At 44.6% G+C, this 22,307-nt stretch overlaps 2 protein-coding genes across 3 annotated transcripts in view; both read left to right on the top strand.

Annotated features, from left to right (window-relative positions):
* The window catches only part of LOC119387720 (uncharacterized), a 29,509-nt gene extending 19,719 nt beyond the window's left edge, over positions 1 to 9,790 (top strand). Inside the window, exons 2-4 of one of the 2 annotated variants that reach the window (XM_037655198.2) lie at positions 3,608 to 3,771; positions 6,695 to 6,738; positions 8,102 to 9,790. In XM_037655198.2, the coding sequence (XP_037511126.1) occupies positions 3,608 to 3,771; positions 6,695 to 6,738; positions 8,102 to 8,170 (277 nt within the window). In that variant the 3' untranslated portion in view covers positions 8,171 to 9,790. The remainder of the gene's footprint in view (positions 1 to 3,607; positions 3,772 to 6,694; positions 6,739 to 8,101) is intronic. The other variant, XM_037655199.2, reaches the window with a different exon arrangement.
* A 10,681-nt stretch (positions 9,791 to 20,471) lies between these two features.
* The window catches only part of LOC119387721 (protein polybromo-1-like), a 72,648-nt gene continuing 70,812 nt past the window's right edge, over positions 20,472 to 22,307 (top strand). The window contains 2 exon segments of the mRNA XM_049413624.1: positions 20,472 to 20,672; positions 21,056 to 21,129. Coding sequence (XP_049269581.1) covers positions 21,061 to 21,129 — 69 coding nt within the window. The 5' untranslated portion in view covers positions 20,472 to 20,672; positions 21,056 to 21,060.

Genomic DNA, 22,307 nt, shown 5'->3' on the forward strand with positions numbered 1-22,307 from the left:
AAAAAAAGGCGCTGTTCCAGGAAATGTGTTACACTCGGCCGTGGGTGCGCTACAGTTGGTTATGCGCCAAGATGGCTTCGCAAGCGTTCAGTCGTGATGCAAAACTGCCTTGCGGAAACGGGTTGAAATGGTAAGGCGCCAGTAGGCCCCCAAAGTGACGATGTGAATGCAAATATTCTCGGCCTGTAGTGTTATTTACGAGCACATGTCAGAAAGGTATTCAATAAAATGCCAGCCAACCAGCACCTACTTCATGGAGCAACTAAGACTTTTACTTTTCATGTTCACTTTTCACGTGCGTGAGAAGTGGAAATATTTTGCATTTTAATCGTGTGTACGTCGGTGGCTACAGGAAATATTTTTTTTGCTTCAAAAATAAAAAAGAGGACAACGTTTTATTTAAAATAAATGCACAATACGTCTGGTCGACGTAGGCTGTCCTTTATGAGATACGCTTTGAAATGAGTCAACAGCACTTTCTAAACGTCATTGCTGTGCCTAGCCGTGTCGCGCGCTAAAGACTCCTCCCAACCATCCTACACTACACGCATCGTATTCAGATAGCTAACAACGCTTTACTCGCTACACTGAAAGTAGACAAAATGTATAACCTAGCGCTAAATTTCATTCTCAACGACGACAGGCTTACATTTGACTCGACGACAAACTTATACCTCTTCGTTGTGAGGCAGTTCTTTACGCGTAATAATTGCCAACGTAACAACTAGGAAATGCCGGTAACCTGTACAGACCCTTACACGCTCGTCTGACTTTTTTTATGGCCCGTTTGCCAACTATAAAGCAGATACAGGCAAGAAGTTATAGCAGCGACAGCAATACGATTCGGACACAAGCCTCCAACATGGCGCCGAATCGGTAGCTTCGTCAAACCTCCGACAGATGGCAGCAATTTTGCATATGGTCTATATTTATAAAGTCATAAATAAAAATAATTCAGAAGAAAAATTTTCCGAAGGCACGACCGGGGATTTGAACCTGCGACTCCTCGCTCTACAGCACGCTGCGTTTAAACAATTCTGCCACGCAGAATACACCCTCCAGCATACTAACGGCGAGCTGTTTATATGGGCACTTCAGCGTATTCATTAACCCGCAAGATGGCGCTAAAGGCGTGCTTTGAAGGCCGTCGCCCCGCTAGTTGCTACATTGGGTAGGCTGCTCTTGTGTTTGGAGGAGCAGCAGCATTTGAGTTGGATCAAACACATGGGACATGGCAAAGTTAAACTTATGTGAGACGCTGGCCATGCTGGCAACCCATGCTAGTTTTCGATTTTTGGGTCTTGTGACAACGCGACCGCAAGAGCCCAAGAGTGGTTTGGGTTCTGTGCATGCCCCCTGGCGACTCAAATTTCTTGGGTTCTAAAACTCTAGTGTTTCGTCGGAGTTGGGATGTGCCCTTCCGACTTCTACCTTGACATACAAGGTGTGGTCGCCCGTGCTCGCGCACTTATCTCTTGAGGGGGGACGTTCGTGCGTCTTGTGCTTTCACCTCAAAGTTTCCGTTAAAGCTATAGACCGCACAAAAGTCACTTTGCTCGCTGCAGCAGCGGTGTTTACGAAAGGAGTGGGCTGCTAGCCAGAAGAGCCAAAGTAGGGGCTGGTTGAAGTAACAACTGTGACAGTTGTTAGTTCGCGCTCGTCCTGTGTCATAGTTGTTAGTTCCCGTTTGTCCAAAAGTACCTGTGCATTCTTTTCATGTGTCGCTCACGTTCTGTGGGATTGTCCGGGGGGCCGTGCAGCCATGGGCGAGAGCCTTAAACACATACCTATCAATCTAAGACCTGCGACCCTGGAGGAGTGGCTGGCGGACTCTTCCCCAGACATCATGAAGGCACTACTCGGACATTTAAAACTTTTAGGCTTGTCTGATGGCTAAGCCTCCCCTTTTTTTATTAGTGGACCCGGACTGGGGTTCGTTTATTCTTTAATAAAGTTGTTCTCTCTCTCTCTCTCCTGTTTTGTGTTTGAGCAGCAGTGACAGTTGTTAGTTCGCACTCGCCCTGTGTGTGTTCTTTTCGTGCGTCCTTTGTGCTTGAGTAGTGTGCTGCAAGTTTCGAGCTGCTTGCCGTTCTTTGTGCAACATTCCAACTTGTTGCTAATGCATTCATTGCTTCACCCTTGCGGTGAAACTGTAACTTTTTTACTGTCACCTGTACAGTACTGATGCATCTAACTAACATGTAATATGTTGGGTGACTGGACAGAGAGGCAAGGTAATATTCTTGCGGTCCATATCGCCGCATCCCTAATTGCGAAATCCAGTAATTTTTTTTCATCACTGTATCTGTTGTGATGCAGATGGCGTGCATGTGTGCTTTCTGTGCCCTTCTGAAGGTCTCGTCCGTTCCCTATGAGAAAGTCCGCACTTTGTGCTGAAAAAGTTCTCGCCTTTACATGCCTCGCACTGGGCACGCATAGCTCTCTCTTTATTGCTATAATGAATCATGCAATGTCCGCACTGCACTCATTCCTATGAGTTTCGGCCTCATATTATCATCTTGTGTTATTTGCCTCAACTCTTTGCACATTTCATGCCTTTTCCAACAGATTTTCTTCTTTTCCGTGAATACCTAAGAAGGATGAAATGCGCGAGTTGTATCCTTGCCAGGCCAGCTGCACGCAAAACATTCTAATCTGCTACATGCATTTAAAAGAGTGTTACGTTGAGTGCATGAATTTAGTTAAGGAACTTGGTGGCCTAAAGCTAATGTAGAAATGACCGGCAGCTAATGAAATGAATGGAACGGAAGTAAGAAGTAGAACATAAGGTGGTTATGGGCTTCAATAACAAAGAAATGACGACGTATCTAAAGTGTTGTTGCAGTTTAATCCAAATAGGCACAAAAGTATGTATCAGCAAATGTTGATAAATGCAGTAGGAAAAGCACCAGTTGAATCATCTAAGTTGATTTAGTAGGCAACAAAAAGAAAAAGAAAAATTTAACCGTATATCCTTCCCGACGCCACCTATGAAAGACTATCTGCGAATATGTCAAATCAATACAACATTATTTCAAGGCACTCAGTATTCTACTAAAATAAAAATAATGTCATAATATGCTAATTTATGCCTGATATAGTAATTAATTCTAATCAAACTAATTAAATATCTCTTTATTCTGATGTCATTCATGCTCTGTTTTGCGTAAATAGAATCAAATCTAAGGCTAGAAATGTAGTGCAAATTCGTTTTCGGTTATGCCCATTTTGAGCAAAAAAAATTATACTTTTGACGTGGCTTGCAAGAAGCAGAACATTGAACAACTCGTCTAACGTGATAGTGCCATCAGCAAAGTGACGACATACAGCAGTACTTTGCAAAATGAAGTCAAATGAAAACAAATTTATTATGCAGGCGGTCAAATTCATCCAAAGCTCAATGTATCTTGCTCTTTCGTAGCTCCTATTTGGCACAAGTAGCAAAAACAAGCGGTGCACACAATTGCGTACGTGGTGTTTCAAAAGGTTAAAGAGCATTAGAAACTAAGTTGAAAGGAAGGTACCGTTCGTCAATAGCTGTTTGAATCAATTTAGTTCATGATGAGCACCAGCGCATTTACGCATTTTGCTCCCTCCACTGTTGTAGATCACACGAATCGTCAAGCTCTGGCCTGCCACCTTCCACTCTGGCCAGTGGCTCTCTGTACCCGGGCATGCCTGTGATGGATGCAGGCACTCCTCCCTACTACCCACCGGTCTCCAGTCCTTACCAAGAGTACTTCTCCCCTGCACACCCCATGTATCACTACAGTGAGTTGTCAAACTGACTCATTTATCATCTGACTGTTGTCTCGGTGGTTGGAAAGAAGTTGGAGCATTGCTTGTCTTATCAGGATATGTTGAACAGGGACGCCTGGTTAACATGCTTTATTGTTAATCACATATTGCAACCGAATGAAGTGCAACACGCCACAGCCCAAAATAGGACACTCGAATGACCTATACTACTACACCTGGCGACAGCTTTCTGTGACAGCACAGCCGAAACTACGTGGATGGAGCTTCTGCACATGTGTTACTACTACCAGTAGTCCGTTTGCAGGTGATTGTTTACAGGTGCAGGAAAACGTGAAATCGACACCAGCAAGCCAGAAAACTAGAAATAGCAAAAAACAAAAATCCTTCATGGGATAAGCTTGCTCACTTACAATGCGAAAAGTATTGAAAATAATACCTGTTTCTTTTCTTTTTATGTTTTCTTTTATGCTACATAGTCTAGAAAAGTTGGTGTTCCCGGACTACTTGCAGCAGTGTAGTAAAAAAGTGTGCGCTTCTGTTCGTAGCCTTGGCTATGCTGCCACAGAAAGTTGTCGTGACGTGTAACATTTGGGGCTCACCGAAATTGGCACGGGCATCGGGAGTGGCAGTAGACTCCTCCTCAGTTTGAGCAAACCAACCAAATGGGGCTGCATTTGTTAGAGAGTTATGGTGAGTGCCATTTCGGCGCAGGCAGTATGCTGATTCGATGGGAGAGAAGTTACACATTAGTTAAAAATTCAGCTGGAGAATAGGAGCTGGATACGGATGGCACAATTTTGCATGCGATCCTTGTGACAATGAAAAGTCTCGGGAAATGGTGCGTATGCAATTGTCCCGTATTAGGAGAATTGCCACAGCCTGCCATCATCATTTCAACTGAAATAAATGTCTTCCGAATTTTATCTTTAGACCATATTTTATATTTTGTGTGATCGGGTTTCTCTTGGCACAAAATTTTTATTTCCCATAATTTTGTGTATACTGAGTATATGTGCCACAACACCTTAGGAAACTTCTAGGTTGACTTCTGGCTCATTTGAAATTTTTCTAGGCTGTCGCGGCTATCCTTTTCTGCATGATGCAGTCTTGCAACTTGATTCTCCGTTACCTGCCGCTGCAGATGTCCACTGTGTACAGTCACGACCTTTATGACAGTAAACGTGCAGTGATGCTACCACTGCGCCGATTGCGCCAGACTGCGCCAAAGTGCCCTGGCTGCTACAACCTACTACATTTCCTCAAAATTTGGCGATTCTGCGCCAAGCCTGCGCCAAAGGGCTGTACTCTGACTTTCAGAAATGAAACTAACTACGTGAGGTTCCCCCATTGAAAGCGACATCGCGCTGTACGCGGACGTACGCGGACGTTCTCCATGAGAGTGATGAAAATGGAGACAAAATAGTATCAATATGGTGTTGTCAAGCGGACGAAGGAACTGCGTTTTGTGTTTTTTTTTTTTTTTTTTGTAATCAGATCATCAACTGTAGGCAACATGGCGTAGCAGCAGAAAAGCGACATGCAGCCATGAAACGGCACATTGATGCTACCAGTCGTCATTGAGACGCTTCAGGTGGGCTGCAGCGGCCGAAAACGATCCAGCCGACTTTGGAATTCGGCAGTCCATGGAACGTTTTGCAGTGTGACCGCGTGACAAACGCAGAAACTCTGTTTGTGCTTGGCATGACTCTCAAGGGCATCCCATACTCGTGGGCCGGCACAGCAACTGCCTTGTTTCCCAAGTTATTTGGAGATTCCGAAACAGCGAAGCAGTTTAGTTGTAAGAGGTTCAAGGCATCCTACATAGTTAGTGATGGCCTCGGGCCGTATTTCAAGAAACTTGTGCTTGACGAGCTGAACAAGCCGGATGTGGTTTTTTCTGTTAGCATTGACGAGACCCCTCTTCCTGAACAGAGGTGCCAACAACTTGATGTTGTAGTTAGGCATTTCTCCAACGAAATGCGGCGAGTTGTGGAACACCTACAGTCTTTCCGGCTGGGCTCTGCGACTTCGGAAATTTTGGCTAGTGAAGTGCGGAGAGCAGTGACGGACCTGCCGCAGAAAAATGTCATTCGCTTTTCTATGGATGGCCCTAATGCAGTGAAAAGCTTCAGAAAAAAGGTGCAGGAAGCATACCCTGACATCATAGATGTAGGAGAGTGCTGCTTGCACAAAGTGCACAACTCATTTGCCAGCGGCTTGAGTGCTGTTGGCTCGGATGTCGACGCTGCTGTGGTTGATGTTTATTACTTTTTTAAGAATTCTTCGGCTCAAAATGAATTGTTGAAGGCAGAGCACCTGCTCCAAAAGCTAGTTTTGCTGCTCCAAAACGCAATTTTGCCTGCTCCAAAAGCTGCTCCAAAGTGGCCTAAGCCAGTAGCATCACTGACGTGGGAATGTGTGCCGTTTCATACAAGCAGAGCACTGGGCTAGCCCACTAGTGGAGTGTGTACGTTTAGTGGGCGCACCCCCTCGTAGCACTCTGTTACGTGTTGAGTGCTGCAGTAATACATCGCAACATGTAGAATAACTGTGCGAATAACTGCACGCTTATTGTCATTCACTGTCAAGTCAAACAGTGAATGACAATAAGCGTGTTCCTGCTCGGGAGCAGGTGACAGAAATTAATGCGCGATGTGCATCCACTAAACGTAAAAACTTTGATAGCGTGCTAACTACTTATCAGAGTGCTTTGCTGGTACCAAACAGCTTGCACTTCTGTGTCCACTGCCTCAATGCTTCTGGCTGTACCATGTCCAATCTTGATATAGCTGCTTTATGTCTCAGAGATGTAGTATTTGTTCAGTTTTGTAGGTTTGTGTTCTCATTTGAGATCATCAGTGTTTGAAATTCATGAAATATTTTCACGAAAACAGACCATGTCGTTGTGACCACTGCATACACGCTTTCATTCCAGACTTTGACCTGTATTCCCTGCTCAACAATGACACTGATCGATCCGTGAGTACCATACAGTCCTTTTTTGTTATGTGTGTGTGTTTCTTTTTTTCTTTGGATTGTTGTGTCCTCTCTTTATAGCAATATGAGTTGTGTTACGACTGTTGACTGATTTTTCCTTCCGTCTAAATAGTTGAAGGGGGTATGTGCATTTCGGACTAATACCAACAAGAAGCGGACTGATATATCTAAAACCAAATATTCATTTGTTAAGATTATACTTGAAGCTTAGTTTCCTGTTCTTTTTGCTTTGTGTGTATGGATGTTCAAAGTGTATAGAGCCTACACAAACAGAAGCTTGTTGAAATAATGTGCAAGGCAGTGTGTAATGGAGAGCTGCAGATACCATTCATGTGTTTAAAGTAGGTCGTGTGCTTTGAAAGGAATGTTTTGGAAGCCTTTTGTTGCTTGTGTATCTAAGTTTCTACCCTGCATAGTAGTTAAGTGGTTGTGGAGTTGTGCTGCTGAGCAAGAAGGCACAGGCTTGATTCTTGGCCTGCGCAACACATTTCACAGGGTACAATGTAAAACTGTTCTTTGATTTAGGTTTGCGTTGGATGAACTGCAGGGGGTCAGAATTAATCTAGAGCCCCCCATTACAGTGTGCCTCATAATTGTTTTGTGATTACGTTCAGATTTCAGCAAGAACAGAATTGTTGTTCAGTCAGCAAAAATGTTATGAAGTTTACATATACCATAAAAAATACTTTGCTGGTGTAGATGCAAATCTTATAGGCACAATTCTCATAGGTTTGAATTGCAAGCCTCTTAAATTTTCTACTTTTATTGTTGGCACAGTCTTTTTCCTTTTGAAAGGTCCTTGGCTTTTCTGAATAGAATGCGCACAGAATTTAGCCATGCATTGCTTTTTCTGGGCTTCATGCCAGGAGCCGCAATTTCTTCCTGTAGCCAGTGTATATACCTCCTTGATAAACTTCTGGTTTATCGGGTGGTATACACACTGGCTATAAAATAGAATCCTTGGTAAACCCCTGGTTAGAGTACACTAATTTTTTTCTTGCAAAGCTTTTGAAAATAGAGGGTGCGACTATGTACACCCGCCAGCAAAACGTTGCCGAGGCATGAAATTTTTGAGGAAGCTATATTCCTGCTTTGTCTAGGAACATAGCTCCCAGTTGGGAAAGGGGAGGGGTGGGTGCTTTTTTACCACCTCGTAACCAATGCCTTTGCCATCCAACATGACATGGCTGTGCCATTATTTCAGTAATTGTAGGCTAAGCGTTTGCATTTGAATAATCCTGTCCATGTCATTTGTTCATGGCGACACACAGACGAGCACATGACAGCGTTGAGGGGGCTCCGCCATTAACCGCAACAAACCCGCGCGTGGTTTGTCTGCCTTCAGATTCCCTCATATTCCACAGGACTTGCTCACAAGGCCCGCACCACTCCAGACATAATCTCCCTGGACTGACCAACCTGACGGGCTTGGAAGAGCCAGGACTGGTGGACAAATGGGTTCCTAATGGCAGAAGAGGCCACCTGCGCATCCTCCTTCCAGTGCCCGCAAACTTGAGAAAAGGACACATTGTTGCACACACACAAAAAGAAGAGACTTTTGCCGCTCTCTCTCTCTCACCTCACGAGACAGTAGTGACGGCACGTGTACATAGTGATCTGTTCCCTTCCGAGGATCAGCAGAGGCCTCTGGTGGTGGACAGGAAGTGTGTGCACCTTCTCTGCAGGCACCTAGCTCTCTGTGCTTGTGTGAAGAAGAGACATTGGCTGTGCATGCTTAGAGGTGACTGTTACAAACAAAGTGGGTGTGTTGTTTCTGACTGGTCATTTCCACGTGTAGCCACTTCGCACTAGTACGACGATGCAACATGAAGTGCTTCTTGACGAGTTTCCTCGATGTTTACATCAGGTCTGCGGCATAATTTATTGACTGCCTGTATGTTCTCGTTGTATGTGGAGGACCCGTGCTTTATTATTATTATTTTTTTCAACTAGTCTGCAGAGGGTACAGACAGTGTGCTATGTTTATTTAGTCCCTTTTTCTTTTTTCTTTTTTTTGGAAGGGGGATGATTATTACTGTAACTAGACCTGCTGAGCAGCCAAAGACACAAAACTGCCGCGGCCACTTCAAAGCAACAATTTCAAATGGGTCCACGATGCTGCTGCAGGAGAGGCGAAATGCAAGGAGCAGCTCCTGTACATCACCACGCACGATCACAAAACAAGTATTCCCGTGTGACACAGACGAGTGATAACCCGTGTGAAGCTGACAAGTGACGACACATTCGTCACGCTTACAGAGCCTTGTATCATTACAGCGTTTTTTTGCATGAAGAGAAGCGTAGTAGATTACAGTGTTTCATATAAGAAGTGGTGAAATGTGAAGGCTAATTACTTGCATTTCCGAAAGGGCTGCCCCAGGGAAGGTGGCATTGCCCTCGTTTGCAAAATATTGTTCCTGTGCAGAGCAGTTTTTCCCAATATATGCTGTTTTTTCTTTCTTCTGTCGTTTCTTTTGTTGCAAACACATCTTTTTCTTCTTCATTGCGCTCTTGTGATGCAGCAGACTGTGTAAAGGAAAGCAGTGGCATTGCGTTTATTTATGGTCATGACTATATGCATTGACGTAAATGAAAATAATTTTGAAATGGCTTTTCTTGTTGGCATCCTCCTATGAAGATGTGCATGGCCAGTGCAATCTACTGCTTCCATACATATTTTTAAAATGGGTTTAAGATGCTTGACTGAAGTTTTAGTGCGCTTGCACACAAGCTGGCGTGCCATCCTTGTGTTGAAAGAGGCAACTCGAAGTGAGTAACTTTTCTTGTACACTATTTGTTTTCTGTAAGCATTTCAGTCATTATTGCATCTGTACATATCCATGATCCAATCATGTAGATAGCCTTTCGTTCCCCTTCCTTCCCTTCTTCCCCCTCTCATTAAGGTATGAAATTTACAGTTATGTTATGTGACTGCAGAGTTGAATTTTTTCGCTGTAAATCTGCACAGTTCATTGTGTATTAACAGATTTGTATCTATTTCTTGCCCAAAATAAAGGACCTTTGTTATAATGAACTTGCAGTATTGTTTTCATGTACGTCAGCGTAGCGTCACGCAGCCTGACCACTTTCTGAACACATTTGTCTTTGGCATACATTTCAAATATACTGCTGCTCTGTGGCCTTTCTGTTAGCCTTGTTTGTAATGTAACTCCTTATTTCTTGAACTAGCATGGCATGAAGCTTGCTTAAAGAAGTCTGATTGAAATGAATCAGATTGAGTGAACATTGTTTAGTTTAGTTCAATGGGCCCTGCAACACTTTTTCAGCATGGTCAGAAAATGCTGCTGATCGGTAGTCAAGGCTCCGAGAACACGCAAGCCAAACATTATAGCGCAGCATGCGGCCTGGAATTTACAATTAATTCTCAAGTGGTGAATTCCATTGGCGGATTTGGAGTGGCTGATGATCTCTGCACTGGAGCACTCCACTAAGGCGGAGAGCAACCGAAGGAAATCTGCAAATAGAACACAAGTGCCCTCGCCAGAGCAAATGTTAGGGGGTGCTAGCGCACATCTGCTTCACAAGTGCCCAACATTCCTCGCGTTTAGCGCCGTTTTCGTTTTCACGGGCGCGAGCGGAGAACGGGCGTGGTCAGACAGCGCATTTCACCGCGCACATGGTACACCACGCTGTGCGCACGCGCGGGGAGCTTGCGGCCTCTGGTCGAATCCACCACTTTTCGCGGAGTAGAGAGAGCTGCTCCGTGGAGTGAATCTGGCGGCGGAGCTGCTCCAGATCTGCCAATGAAACATACAGGGAGCACTCTCAATCCGCCAATGGAACAGACTTGCTCCGAATGGAGCAGAAAAACTGCTACCGGAAGTGCTCCGAATCTGCCAATGAAATTCGCCAAAAGTCAGCTAAAGATCACTCTCTCTTCTCTCTACAAATGATGTCATAGACTCAAATGACCGCGCCATGTAGCCAAATTCATGACCATTGGCTGATTTGAGCATCGTGGGCTGCATAATTACTGCGCTTGCTGCTGGAGGCAGCCACGTGCTCGCGTGCACTCGCTATCTCACTGAAGGTTAGCTGTGTTTTCAGAGAAAAAAAAAGTGCTCAAGGTCATGACGTGCATGTGACGTAACTTCTTTTCTCGTGCCATCTCTCCCTGCTTAGCTTCCAGCGCGTTCGTGGGGACGAGAGAAGAGAGAAAGCAATTACAGTGGGCGACAAATTTCTGTAACTCTCCTCGTAGTCGACGAATTCTAAAAATTTTTGCGGCGGTCGATTCGTGAGGCAATAAACTCCTTTCATGACGTCATTCGATGATTACTTAGAAAAGTGTTGCAGGGCCCTTTTTAGGGGGCCCTGAAACACCTTTTTAATTAATCATAAGATCTCACTTGCCTCAAGTCTCCTTGCACACAGTTTTTTTAAATTTTTTAAAGTATAAGCGGAGCTAAAGTACTAGTTAATATGTGCTCCAAGTGGCTTCCCTGCTTTCATTGCCATGACCACCCTGAAAGTTGCGTAGGGGGAAATGGAAAGTGCACAAGGCGCCAACAAATAGTTATGTAAACACATGTCTTAGCACTGCTTCCAGTCCTTCTGTGCGTGGCACTCTACTTTAGAAACACTCTGGCTACTTAGGCTTTCTTGCATTGCCACACGCTCTGATGTTCAGCCAACCAAGAAATATTACGTACCACAATCTGAGAAAAAGCCTAATATCTCCACAGCCTTGCAATGCAGCCTGGTACTTGCATTTTGGCCCTTGACTAGAATTTGCCATCAACATTGTTGTATACAATTTTACTGGCTGCTGCTACAGGCTGCTCGGGCATTAGAAGTTTCCTGTGGTCTATAAATGTTTTCGGTTGATTGCGCATCGCCCATGGAGACATCAGCGTACGATTGTTGGCTGGAATTGCGGCTCGTTATTGCACGTGGCAGCTGCAATATGCATGCTGTGCAGCTAACTGTGGACACGGCACGTAGCGCTGATACGTGCATGATAAAGCTGTGATGCGCGCTTGCTTGTGTCCAGCTTTCGTATATTGTCGTAGGAGAGGCTCAAAACGAGACAGGAGACCTTCCCAGGCATGTAGTGTTTGAAAGGACACACATAGGACAGTTGCCGCCTCACATGAGTGCAGGAGAAAATGATATATTAAGCAGGCGACCATCAACCTAGGCTACGTGAGCCAAGATGAAATACTTATTTGGTTTTTGACATCGCAAGCATGTACGCTTTTCATCTGTTTAACTAAAAATTTGCAATTATGCCACTACTGAGAATGTTATTTCGTTCAAGAAATCGGGCCAATACCTGCTCGCAGTGTAGCTGATGAAGTAGACAGCAAGCAACTTTTGTCTGTTTGTGACACAAGATTGTAAATGTCTTGCTGCATGCAGCGCATTAATGTTCGGCATGCATCCTCACTGAAGCCTCATTTACAGATGGACAACATTTTCTTAAGGTGCTAGTGTTTCAGGACCTCTTCAGCAACACTGCATTGGAAACACTTTGTAATGTACCTGTTTGGCCACGTACACAAAAATTTGCTGTTAATCTGTACCTTTCATGCAATGTCGCACGATCAAAAGAGTAGAGTTCGTATTTGTAAATTAAGAAAGCTTATGCATGGATGACAGCACAGTTACGTTGAAGAGAATGCTGACTTTAGTAGAAGTTTTCACTATTGGTGCTGTTTAGTTGCACAATTCCTAGGGCACCAAAGGAGTTTTGGAACAATATCAGAAACCTGTTTATAGAAATAGCCGCAAAATATATATTTTTGAAAAGAAATGAAAGATAACTTTGGCTAGGAGGTTGGCCTATGTGAAGTATAGCACATCACACACAAGAATGTTTGGTAAGTTTGAAAGTGCACTGCTGACAAGTACAAGGAAGGGGTCTTAAAGGGACGCTGCAACACTTTTCCAAGTAGCCATGTAATGGTTTCGCTGAGGAAACCATTACATGGCAACAAGTTCCTTACCATTACATGGTAAGGAACTTGTTGCCTCACGAATTGAACGCCGCAAAAATTTTTAGAATCCGTCCAGTACGAGCAGTTACAAAGATTTGTCGCACGCTCTAATTGCTTTCTCTCTTCTCTTGCCCCGACGAAAGCGCTGGAAGCTAAGCAGGGGGGGATAGCACGGGGGATGTAGGTACGTCACGTGCGCCTCCTGACCTTGAGCACATTTTTTTTTCGAATGTGTGGCATACTTTCAATGCAATCGCGCACGGGCGGGTGAGTGGCGGCCTCTCGCGGCGGCCTCTCGTGGCGGCACCAGTAACTACCGAGCATGCCATGTTCAAATCGGCCAATGGCGTGGAGCCTGCCTGTGACGCCGTAAGCATCATTTTTTGTCGAGAGAAGAGGAAGCACTTTTTAGCTGACTTTGCGAATTTATTGTGAATCCCATGTCGCATGCTGCCCTATAATGTTAGGCTCGCGTGTTCTCGGGAGCCTCGACTACCAATCGGCAGCGTTTTTTTACCATGCTGAAAAAGTGTTGCAGGGCCTCTTTAAGAGCACAATGTAAGTAAATCTAGAAAGCAGTTCAAAAGGAAAAATAAAAGACCTCTTTTAACAAAGTTGCAAGAAATTTCCAGGCCTTATGAAAAAATAAACCCTATTATTACAGAGATACATAATGGTATTGGCACGTAAAAACCCCGATATTATATCTAGTGATGGTGGAAGACAAAAAATTAGGGGTGTGCGAATATTCGAAATTTCGAATATTTTTCAAATAGTGTTTGCTATTCGATTCGATTCACACTGGAATTTTATTATTTGAACTTCCCAAAAACATACAGTCAACGTCCAATTGAAAGTGACCCCTTCAGATTTTCAATATGCTTCACCTCATTGCACCCTCGTATTGCGGCAAAGCTGCCTTTCAAGCTCCGTTACGGTCGAACTTTGCCAAGACACAGTCAACGTCCGATTGGAAGTGGTCTCTAGATTTTCAATATGCTTCACTTCATCACACCCCGCTATTGCGGCAAAGCTGCCTTTCAAGCTCTGCTACGGTCACAAATGTATTAACTCAAGAAAACGCTGGTTCCAATATGGAGATGAAAGATGTGGCAGAGGTGGGGGTCAATTAATACTGTTTAGGACCTGAAATTTGGGTAGGAAGTCCGAAAAATCGGAAGCCAAAGCGTTTTAGCATCCAAAATTTCAGATATTCTTATACATCGATGTCTATGAGGCAGATTTGGAACTCCGGACTTGAAGCGAGCACACCCTTGTCCGCCACACATCAGTTGGGCTTTCACAGAAGTTGAAAGAGGAGGAGAGGCTGAGGAAATGGCATCTTTGCCTGCCATGTGTAAAGTGCTGTCAGCGACACTTTGGTTGCACCAAATTATGTACATAAATAGAATTCGGCCTCTACATTGCCTCGTTCTTGATAAGACGACTGTAAAACACCACCCCACCAGTGCTTCATCAACCTAGCGAAAAGAAACACTTTCATGTTGCTATCTCATAAGAATATGCTTAGGAATCCTCTCTAACTTTTTTCTGCAATTTTGCTTCGAAGTATTCAAAAAATATTCGATTCACACTCACATTTCAATATTCGAATTCGCTTCACACCCAAAATTTTGCTCTTCGCACAGCTCTACAAAAAATGTTTGAAGAAATACAAACAAAATTTCTTTGAAAAAAAAGAAAGAAAGCAGAGGAAGAGAGTTGTCAAGACAGTAAATACAAGCCAGATTCATTATTTGTAGATGACAAAGCCTGATAACACAGCAGCTTCCCACAGGTAAGGTATTAGGCCAGACCGCATCCCAATTGCCCCAGTGAAATCATTCAGGATGCTAGACTAAAATAATTGCTGCATGTCAACGAATTGTGAAAAGGCTGGAGGGGGCTTATAGTTATTTCGCTGTTAAGAAAAAGATACGCAAGTGGACCATTGCCTTAATATCTTGTGTAAGCGAAGTACTTCTCAAAATAATGCAGAAAAAGCTGGAGCCATGCACAAAATGATAGATGGCAGTACTGCAAGCATGCTGCAGGGCAAAAAAAGAAGTGCCCTATGACCACTTGAACATGAGATGGATGGCTGTAAAGAACACAAAAAACTTTTGTGTTTACGTTTCATTGGTTACGGCAAACCGTGACTTAGTTGATTATAATATCTAGGGATATGTTAGGAAAATAAAAATTCCCAAACACGTCAGAGCTTTTACTTGAATACCTTTAAATGGGGTGAGACGAGCTTTCACAGCGTAAGCTGTTATCAGCTCACAATAACAGCCTATTTTGGTGGTATAATCATCCACCGCTGCCACCGGAGACTGTCGCAGCTATTGCACACATTGAGAAAAAAAAAAAGGGTTCAAGGCAGATTCAAATCTAGGCTTTCTGCATGGCGAGCAAGTGTTCCACAGTGCCACGCCAGTGCTCAAAACGTTTTCTGGAAAGCCCCTATGCAAGTGTCATGTATGACGAGCAAATGCAGTAACGGATGTAATAATATTGCATGGCCAAAGAGCAGAATCGCACCAGGTGTCGTACCAAATTACGTAACAAGTGGGTTAAGTTTTCCATCCATTACAAAGGGCTCAGCCACAATTCTTCATCCTTGTCATCATCCACTGCAGCAACAACAAATTGGTGAATATTGCCTTAGAAATGCATAGTGGGTGCTGCACTACTGTAAAATGTGATGATTTATTGTGTAGTGGGTATCTCGCAACTTTACTTGCAGTAGACACCGTAAGAGAGCTTACAATGGCCTCTGTGAAGACCGCTCCTCCAGCTTGCATTGTGACTGTCCTGCGCATTCTGCACGGGCCTGTCATTTTTTACACAAATGTAGATAACGTGCAACTGGTTCAAGGTTTAGAGACAGGGTTGATGGGCCATGTTATCTTTACATCTATGGAAAACTCAATTTCTGTGGCTGCACCCCACTCTTGAATGACTGTATGGTCCTCATGAGACATTTTAATTGGATAGTGTGAAATCTGCGATGCATTTGCAATCAAAAGGAAAGGGAACGCCTGTGTTAGTGAGCCTTCGATTGCTCTCCTTGAAAAGGAAATTGTGTACTTGTCGGGCTAAATGGCATCATCTTGACACGAGGTGGACAATACGGTGTAGTTGTTTATCATCGTATTCTTGCTTTGTATATAGTATGCACTGTTGCGACGTTAGGGTTGCGTTGGACCCAGACTCCGTTTGGTTGCATGACGGGGTTCGGGTTGAGGAACTGATGCTCAGAATTTGGGAAAAAACGAAAACAAGCAAGTTTACTGGCACTTTTTGTACACTTATTTACATAGGTGAAGAGGTAAGAGTTCAGCGACGAGCGAACTGGATGAGCCATTAACCCATGGCCCAGAGCGTCTTGTCTCACACAGCACCGTCGTTATAACACCTCAGACTGGCTCCTCCTCCTTGATTGTAGCTAATCGCTCACACAACAGCCGCCTACCAAGACGCCAGCCAATTACACTGTCGCAGATGAGTTGTTGCACTCGTTGATGCAGTAAAGTTCCTGCGGTCAATGACACTCACGTGGGGTCAGCCGGGAGAACAGGATGTCTGGTGAGTTGCTCCGCCTTTCCCCAGAAGGGCAGGAAAGGGTTCACGGCAACGTATAATTGCTCTGGTCAAAGCAGACGAGTACAGTCGGCATCCGTAGCATCCCAAATATGCCAAAGCGGCCCATTGTGAAGGCGGCGCCAGCTTTCACGACTCTCTGCTGTCAATCGGAGCTCACACAATTCTCTTCCCTCTGTGGGGTGCTTCCCGCCGCAGAGAGCTCGTTTCTGGGAAGGTTCAAGGTGTCCCGAGTTCTGTGGGAACGCATCGCCAGTCTACTCTCAGAGACAACGCGTCACTACTGTCAGTCATAACAGTACATACTCTTTACATATATATCTTCCTCTTGCAATAAACCTGCACTCAGTTGTTTGTCAGTGCTTGCATTGTCTGTTCCTTCTTTCTTGTGTCCACATTGTTTCCATCTAGGTAACATGTACCAACTGCCCCTTCAAGAAGCCTTCTGTAACATAATCTTTCTCCATACCTGACTTGTACACACTACATATGTACTCGGAAATATAGGATGATACAGGAGTGAAAATGAGAGGAGTAAAGGTAATCAGTTTATGTTATCTAAACACATGCTCGAGAACTGTGAAGGACTTAAAGGGACACTAAAGAGCAAAACGATTTTTCTCGCATTAGTAAAGTAGTCTTCCACGATACCAAAAACACCACGCTTGCTGCGAGAAGACGCTTAATAAGCGAGAAAACGCGCAAAAAGAAAATACAGGTAGCGACGCCACCTTGGAATTCCCACACCATTTGCCGTAACGTCACATATTTTTGACGGCGCCTGCTTGGGCCTACGTAGTTCCTAATTGGTTAAATCGAAGTACATTGTCCTCTGAGGGTGCCAGAGACTTTACATAATGAGTTTGGAGAAATTTCGTCGAGCCAGTGGCACCAAAATACGTTAAATGCTCTTTGAAATCTCTTACGTCACGAATTACAAAGTTCGGCACGAAATTTAAAAATGAAACTTGGAACTTGGTTTCCTCCTCTAATAATAAACCTATGGTGGTGAAATAAACTAAACAAGAATTCTCCGAGCACACTTTATCAATCTAAACCAATTCATTGTTTCTCTTTAGTGTCCCTTTAAGTCCTTTATTCTCAAGGCGAAAGAAGAAAGTGGAAAATGTGATCTTTTCCTGAATATAAATAAGGATGAAGTAACGAGGAGTGAAGAACGACAGATACAGATTTAACAATGATATAATAATTTGTGTGCTACACCATGTTGTTGCATTATAGGGATTAAAGATAGTTCTAACAGAGAAATTCAAATAATAGGCAGTTTGAGAATAGGGTATGCAAAGGTTTGCATTAGAGTTTGTTACCACTGCGCATTCGTCATATGCTATCCTCAGCAGCGTATTGTACCCAACGAACACTATCTCTGCGTGCCCTATTCTGAAACTGCCTAATAGTACTACCTGGAAAGAGAGCGATAAGTAGGCTTTCAAAAATAAAGACAGGGAAAAATTCTGGCCTATGGACTATGAACTGATTACATAATGCAGTTTCTTGATGACACACTCATCAATTGGTTATGGGAGGCACGACTCTCTGAACTGGACTTCGGCAGCAAATTGGCGACCCTTGACCAGGCCTGGTGAGATGCAATAGCCAGCCTTGGAACCAGTGGAAATACGAAACTCGATTCTTTTGCGCTTTGTAGCTGGCTTAAAGTTGCAAGATGTCCGTGGACTGTAATACGAAGCAATTTCACACTTTGAGATCAAACAAGGTCCCTTCAAAACAAAGCTATTTTAAACTAACCTTTTTTTTTGTCCAGGTCATGAGGGCCACCACTACATGGTAATGTATATCAATTCCTGCTAAACTTGAAGGCAAGAGAAAATAAATTTGCTACCCGTGCACAAGATGGTTAGATGGGGTTCTTTAAGCTACGCCGGAGCGATCCATTGAGCACAAACAGCATGTCTTAAGCTGATCTCATTGGTATTCATATATTCGTGGTGTCATCAGGGTCCACTAAGATTACTATTCATTTCAGTATGTGCTCGAGTCCTGCTGATGATTGTTTTCGGATTCTCCAAATTTATTGAATCGATGTGTACTGGAACAGAGAGTCATACAGACAGCCCATTGTGAACTCTTACTGAATACCCTTACAGGAGTGCAAGAATTTTTCAACTACTAAAACAACTTTCCAGAGGTAAGTAACTCTTACATCAATAAATCTGTAAAGTAGTCGTTTATTTGTAAAATAAATAGTCTCAACTTGTGGAAGCACAGGGCGTATGTACAGGATAGTAAGTACACTCAAGGGTCCACTCTTCTTCCTGCACAGCCTTATCTCCAGATGCCTGCGCACGGTCTTTTTTCGATGCCTGTATACTAGTCAGAACCATGAGTTCGGTGGGCTGGGACAATTGAGCGACTGTTTCGGAAACTTCCGATGGACCAGCACTCGTCGTAGATGCGACAAACTGTTGAGATTGCGGTTCTGCTTTGAATGCAGCTTTCGTGTGCCGGTGCTGCGTTCTCCGAGGCACATTTCGTCGAGGCTTTTCTCTTGACGTAGGCGGCCTTGTTCTGGAGAACTTTACGTAGATGCCTGCAGAAGTCGCACAGTCTACTGGTCGCCGGGGTAAGCAGGTCACACTTGGCACTGTGAATCCTTTCCCCGTGAACTTTGCACTCGTCCGCGCTCACAAGGCTGAACTCTTCAGCCGACGCCGCGCCCTGACAGAATGCGAGGGCGTCCAAGTTGGCCAGAAATTCTTGAACTCCCTGAGCGTCGGCCACACGGGTCGTCTTGACGTCTACACCGTCCACGGTGGCTCGACAGGTAATGCTGCCGTCGCCATACTCCTCGCAGGTTACTAGCTTCGCGAGCGTCGGTTTTCCGCCGAACATGGTGCAGAAGCTAAAAGCAACGTGTCTGCTCGAGTGCTGCACGTAGTGAACCGACCAGTACCTGTTAGGCAGCGAGGATTTCTCGAACTTGGCCAGGAATGCCGGTGCTTCGACGCCGGGTACCGGCGGGCTGCACAGCGGACTCTTTGTAATTGCTGCGACTCGTGGCTCGTTCGCGGACGAGCTACCCCTAGAAGACGACACTGGTGTTTCGGCTGTGGAAGTAGCAGTCGTTGCCGACACTGTGCAGGGTACCACAGGCGTCACTGGTACTGCTGCCGCAGAACTCGGTACGCGATCGACATTTTCGGGAGGCGAAGGTGACGCTTTGCGCGCGGTTACTATGTGAGGTGCCACAGTTCGCCCGACCGTTGTGCTCTGCGTTGATGGTGGAGCCGAGATCACGATCACTTGCTCAACGCAGTCCACATCGTCACAGGACTCTGATGAGATCTCATATTCGACATCGACGGGCTCGCAAACAAACGCGTCTTCAGCCTCAGCCTGGTCATCAGCAGAGTAGTCGCGGGAGGCTGTCGGTGAGTCCTTCGCCGTTGCTGGGGTTTCTTTAGTAGATTCATGCGTTTCCTCGATGGCAATGTTTTTCCTTGGCCGCCCGCGCCCGCGCCCGCTCCCGCGCCCGCGGGAGCCTTTTTGTGCTGGAGATCGGCGGCGGGCTCGCGATGAGAGCGTCAGGAATCGAGTGGGGACAGCATCCGGCATCAACAGTGGCCTGTTGCGCGGTATCTCTACGAGTTCGCCGTTAATTGTGTGCTTGTACGTTTTGCAGACATACTGGCTCTCGAAGTGCCTCTCGCAGACGACGCACTTCTTCTCGAGCCTCTTTCCGTAACCAGAAAGAGCCTGCTGCCAAACTTGAAACCGCACTTCGTCAGAAGGAACCGCGAACAGCGACAACTTTTGCCTGCTGTCATTCTTGCATCCTGGCACGAAGCAGTGCCTTTGACGATTAGGCTTCGACATGGCTTATACTGAAAGGAACACGAGGTATTTGGATGCACTACTGCAAATGCGCTACCGCAAACATCGCGCGGAACTAGCGGAACGTTGCAAATAACACCACGAGTAGGCTGAGTAGGCCGCCATAAAAATCAACGCTGACAACGCCGACAGCGCCACCTGCGCGTTATTGTTGTGGTGCGGCGCTGCATACGCATCTTCATCAGGAAACTTCATTCCTCTACTTACTTCCCCTAACTTCATTTCTCGACCTTATTTGCTATCTACGCTTCTGTTCTCGCTGTTTCTCTAAATAAACGAGTTCTAGCGAGATTTCTTTGGGGCCTCTATGAATCTGTGGCTACTGTGGCTTCGCTTAGACGGCTTGGGTGTTGCAAGATGTTAGCGCTTTGACGCTGTCAAATTAATTAGCTACAAGCCTTGAGGGACAAAAGCTGCTTGAATAAAAGCCTTGTCTAAGCGGTCAACCTCTCCTGTCGGCATCTGAACCCACTGGTAATGCCCAGCTTGTTTTTTTGTCTTTGTTACGGCAAACGACATCGGCCATCGCGAGTTCATCTCTGTCTAGCGTTGCAACTCTGAAATGTTATGCGTTGCTAGCGACTCCTTCGCTTGCCAACGTTATTCAGTGAAAACTAATCGATGCAACCGCATCGGCTTGTTTCAATCGCCGTGGCAGTCTTTGTGATCGCGGTGGCAATGTAAACACAAGTGAGGCGATTACGGTGAGCCAGGCGATGTCGTAAATTGGGTCAAAATGAGGTTTCCAGCGTTTATAAGAGCATAGTGTTCTGAGACGGTCGACTACTTATAGGGGCCGAGTGCTTGTGTGGTTTACGTGACGCCGTGTTTTCATGCAGGGTGATTTTTCTGTACAGAGACCATGCCAAAACGCAAGAAAACCGAGGATGATCGTGCTGACGACAGAAAACGTAGCAGAATTCTTGATTTGGTAAGTCTGTTTATGTAGAAGGCGCCGACTCTTACATTGCCGCATTTCTATATCGTAAATTGCTTTAGGCTGATGTTTTGAGCTTTGCGTGACCAGCTGTGCAGTGAAGCCACTGGAGATACATTGAAGCTCCCGTGTAGACTCAAACACTAAAGAAGACGTAACTTTAGAAATGGCTATGGAATTGTACTTCGACTTATTTGTGCACGGGCTAAATGATGCGTGCTTTACTTTAACAAAAATTGTCGCCCGATTCACCCGTAGAAATTGATTCATTGTTTTCTGCAGTGCTACTGCCCGTTTATTTCGTAAGTTGCACCGATACAAACCCTCCGAAACATTCCTTTTAAGCTGTTTCGCGCAGGCCGGGTAATTGTATAAGTAGGCTGATTTTTTTCTGACCTTTAATCAAAGTCAGTACTTCGTACTGCAGATAGTTTTCGTTGTTGACTTTTTTCCAGATTGTTAGACTCGTAAATTGCGCAACCAATCCTGAGTAACAGTTCCCATGCGTGTATCTTTGTACGTGTTAAACTGTAATGCTTTCTGTTTAACTTATTATTTTGCAATTGCTTCTTTTGTATTTTTTCCAATTTGATATGTATATGTACATATATTCTGTGTATTGCCCCCCTTACTCAATGCCCCCAATGGGGCCTGTAAGGTGCCTTGAAATAAAAAAAAATATATCAAGCATGTATACAGTACAAATATGCGTCTCTCATTAGTAGTGCCAGTAATGGGTAACTGGTGGGAAAACATTACCTTGAGCACTTCCAAGCATATGAGAACAGAAATACTGTTTTTTTGCATCCAATTAACCATTATTGATGCAGTTTCTGGTAAATGTCTAAAAGGTAAATGTCTTAAGACTTCAGATAGTGAAGTTCTTATAAAGGCCATCAACCTTTTTGACACACAAACACCAAAGGAATGGCTTGAAGATCACATTCACATGTGCAGCCACACACACAAGCATTGCAGTGGGAAGTTTGGCATCTTTTTAAAACTCTGCGATGAAACACAATATCACAAATTTGTTAACTCTGCCTCCTTGAGCATTTAAAGGGCACAGTATTGACGAACTGTGCTAAAGCATGCTCCTAATTTGTGAATATGACTTGCAAGACACTTGTAAGCATTATAACAATATCACCAAAGCTGTGAACTTGTATAGC

The sequence above is a fragment of the Rhipicephalus sanguineus genome, chromosome 3 (genome assembly GCF_013339695.2).
Source record: "Rhipicephalus sanguineus isolate Rsan-2018 chromosome 3, BIME_Rsan_1.4, whole genome shotgun sequence".
NCBI lineage: Eukaryota > Metazoa > Arthropoda > Arachnida > Ixodida > Ixodidae > Rhipicephalus > Rhipicephalus sanguineus.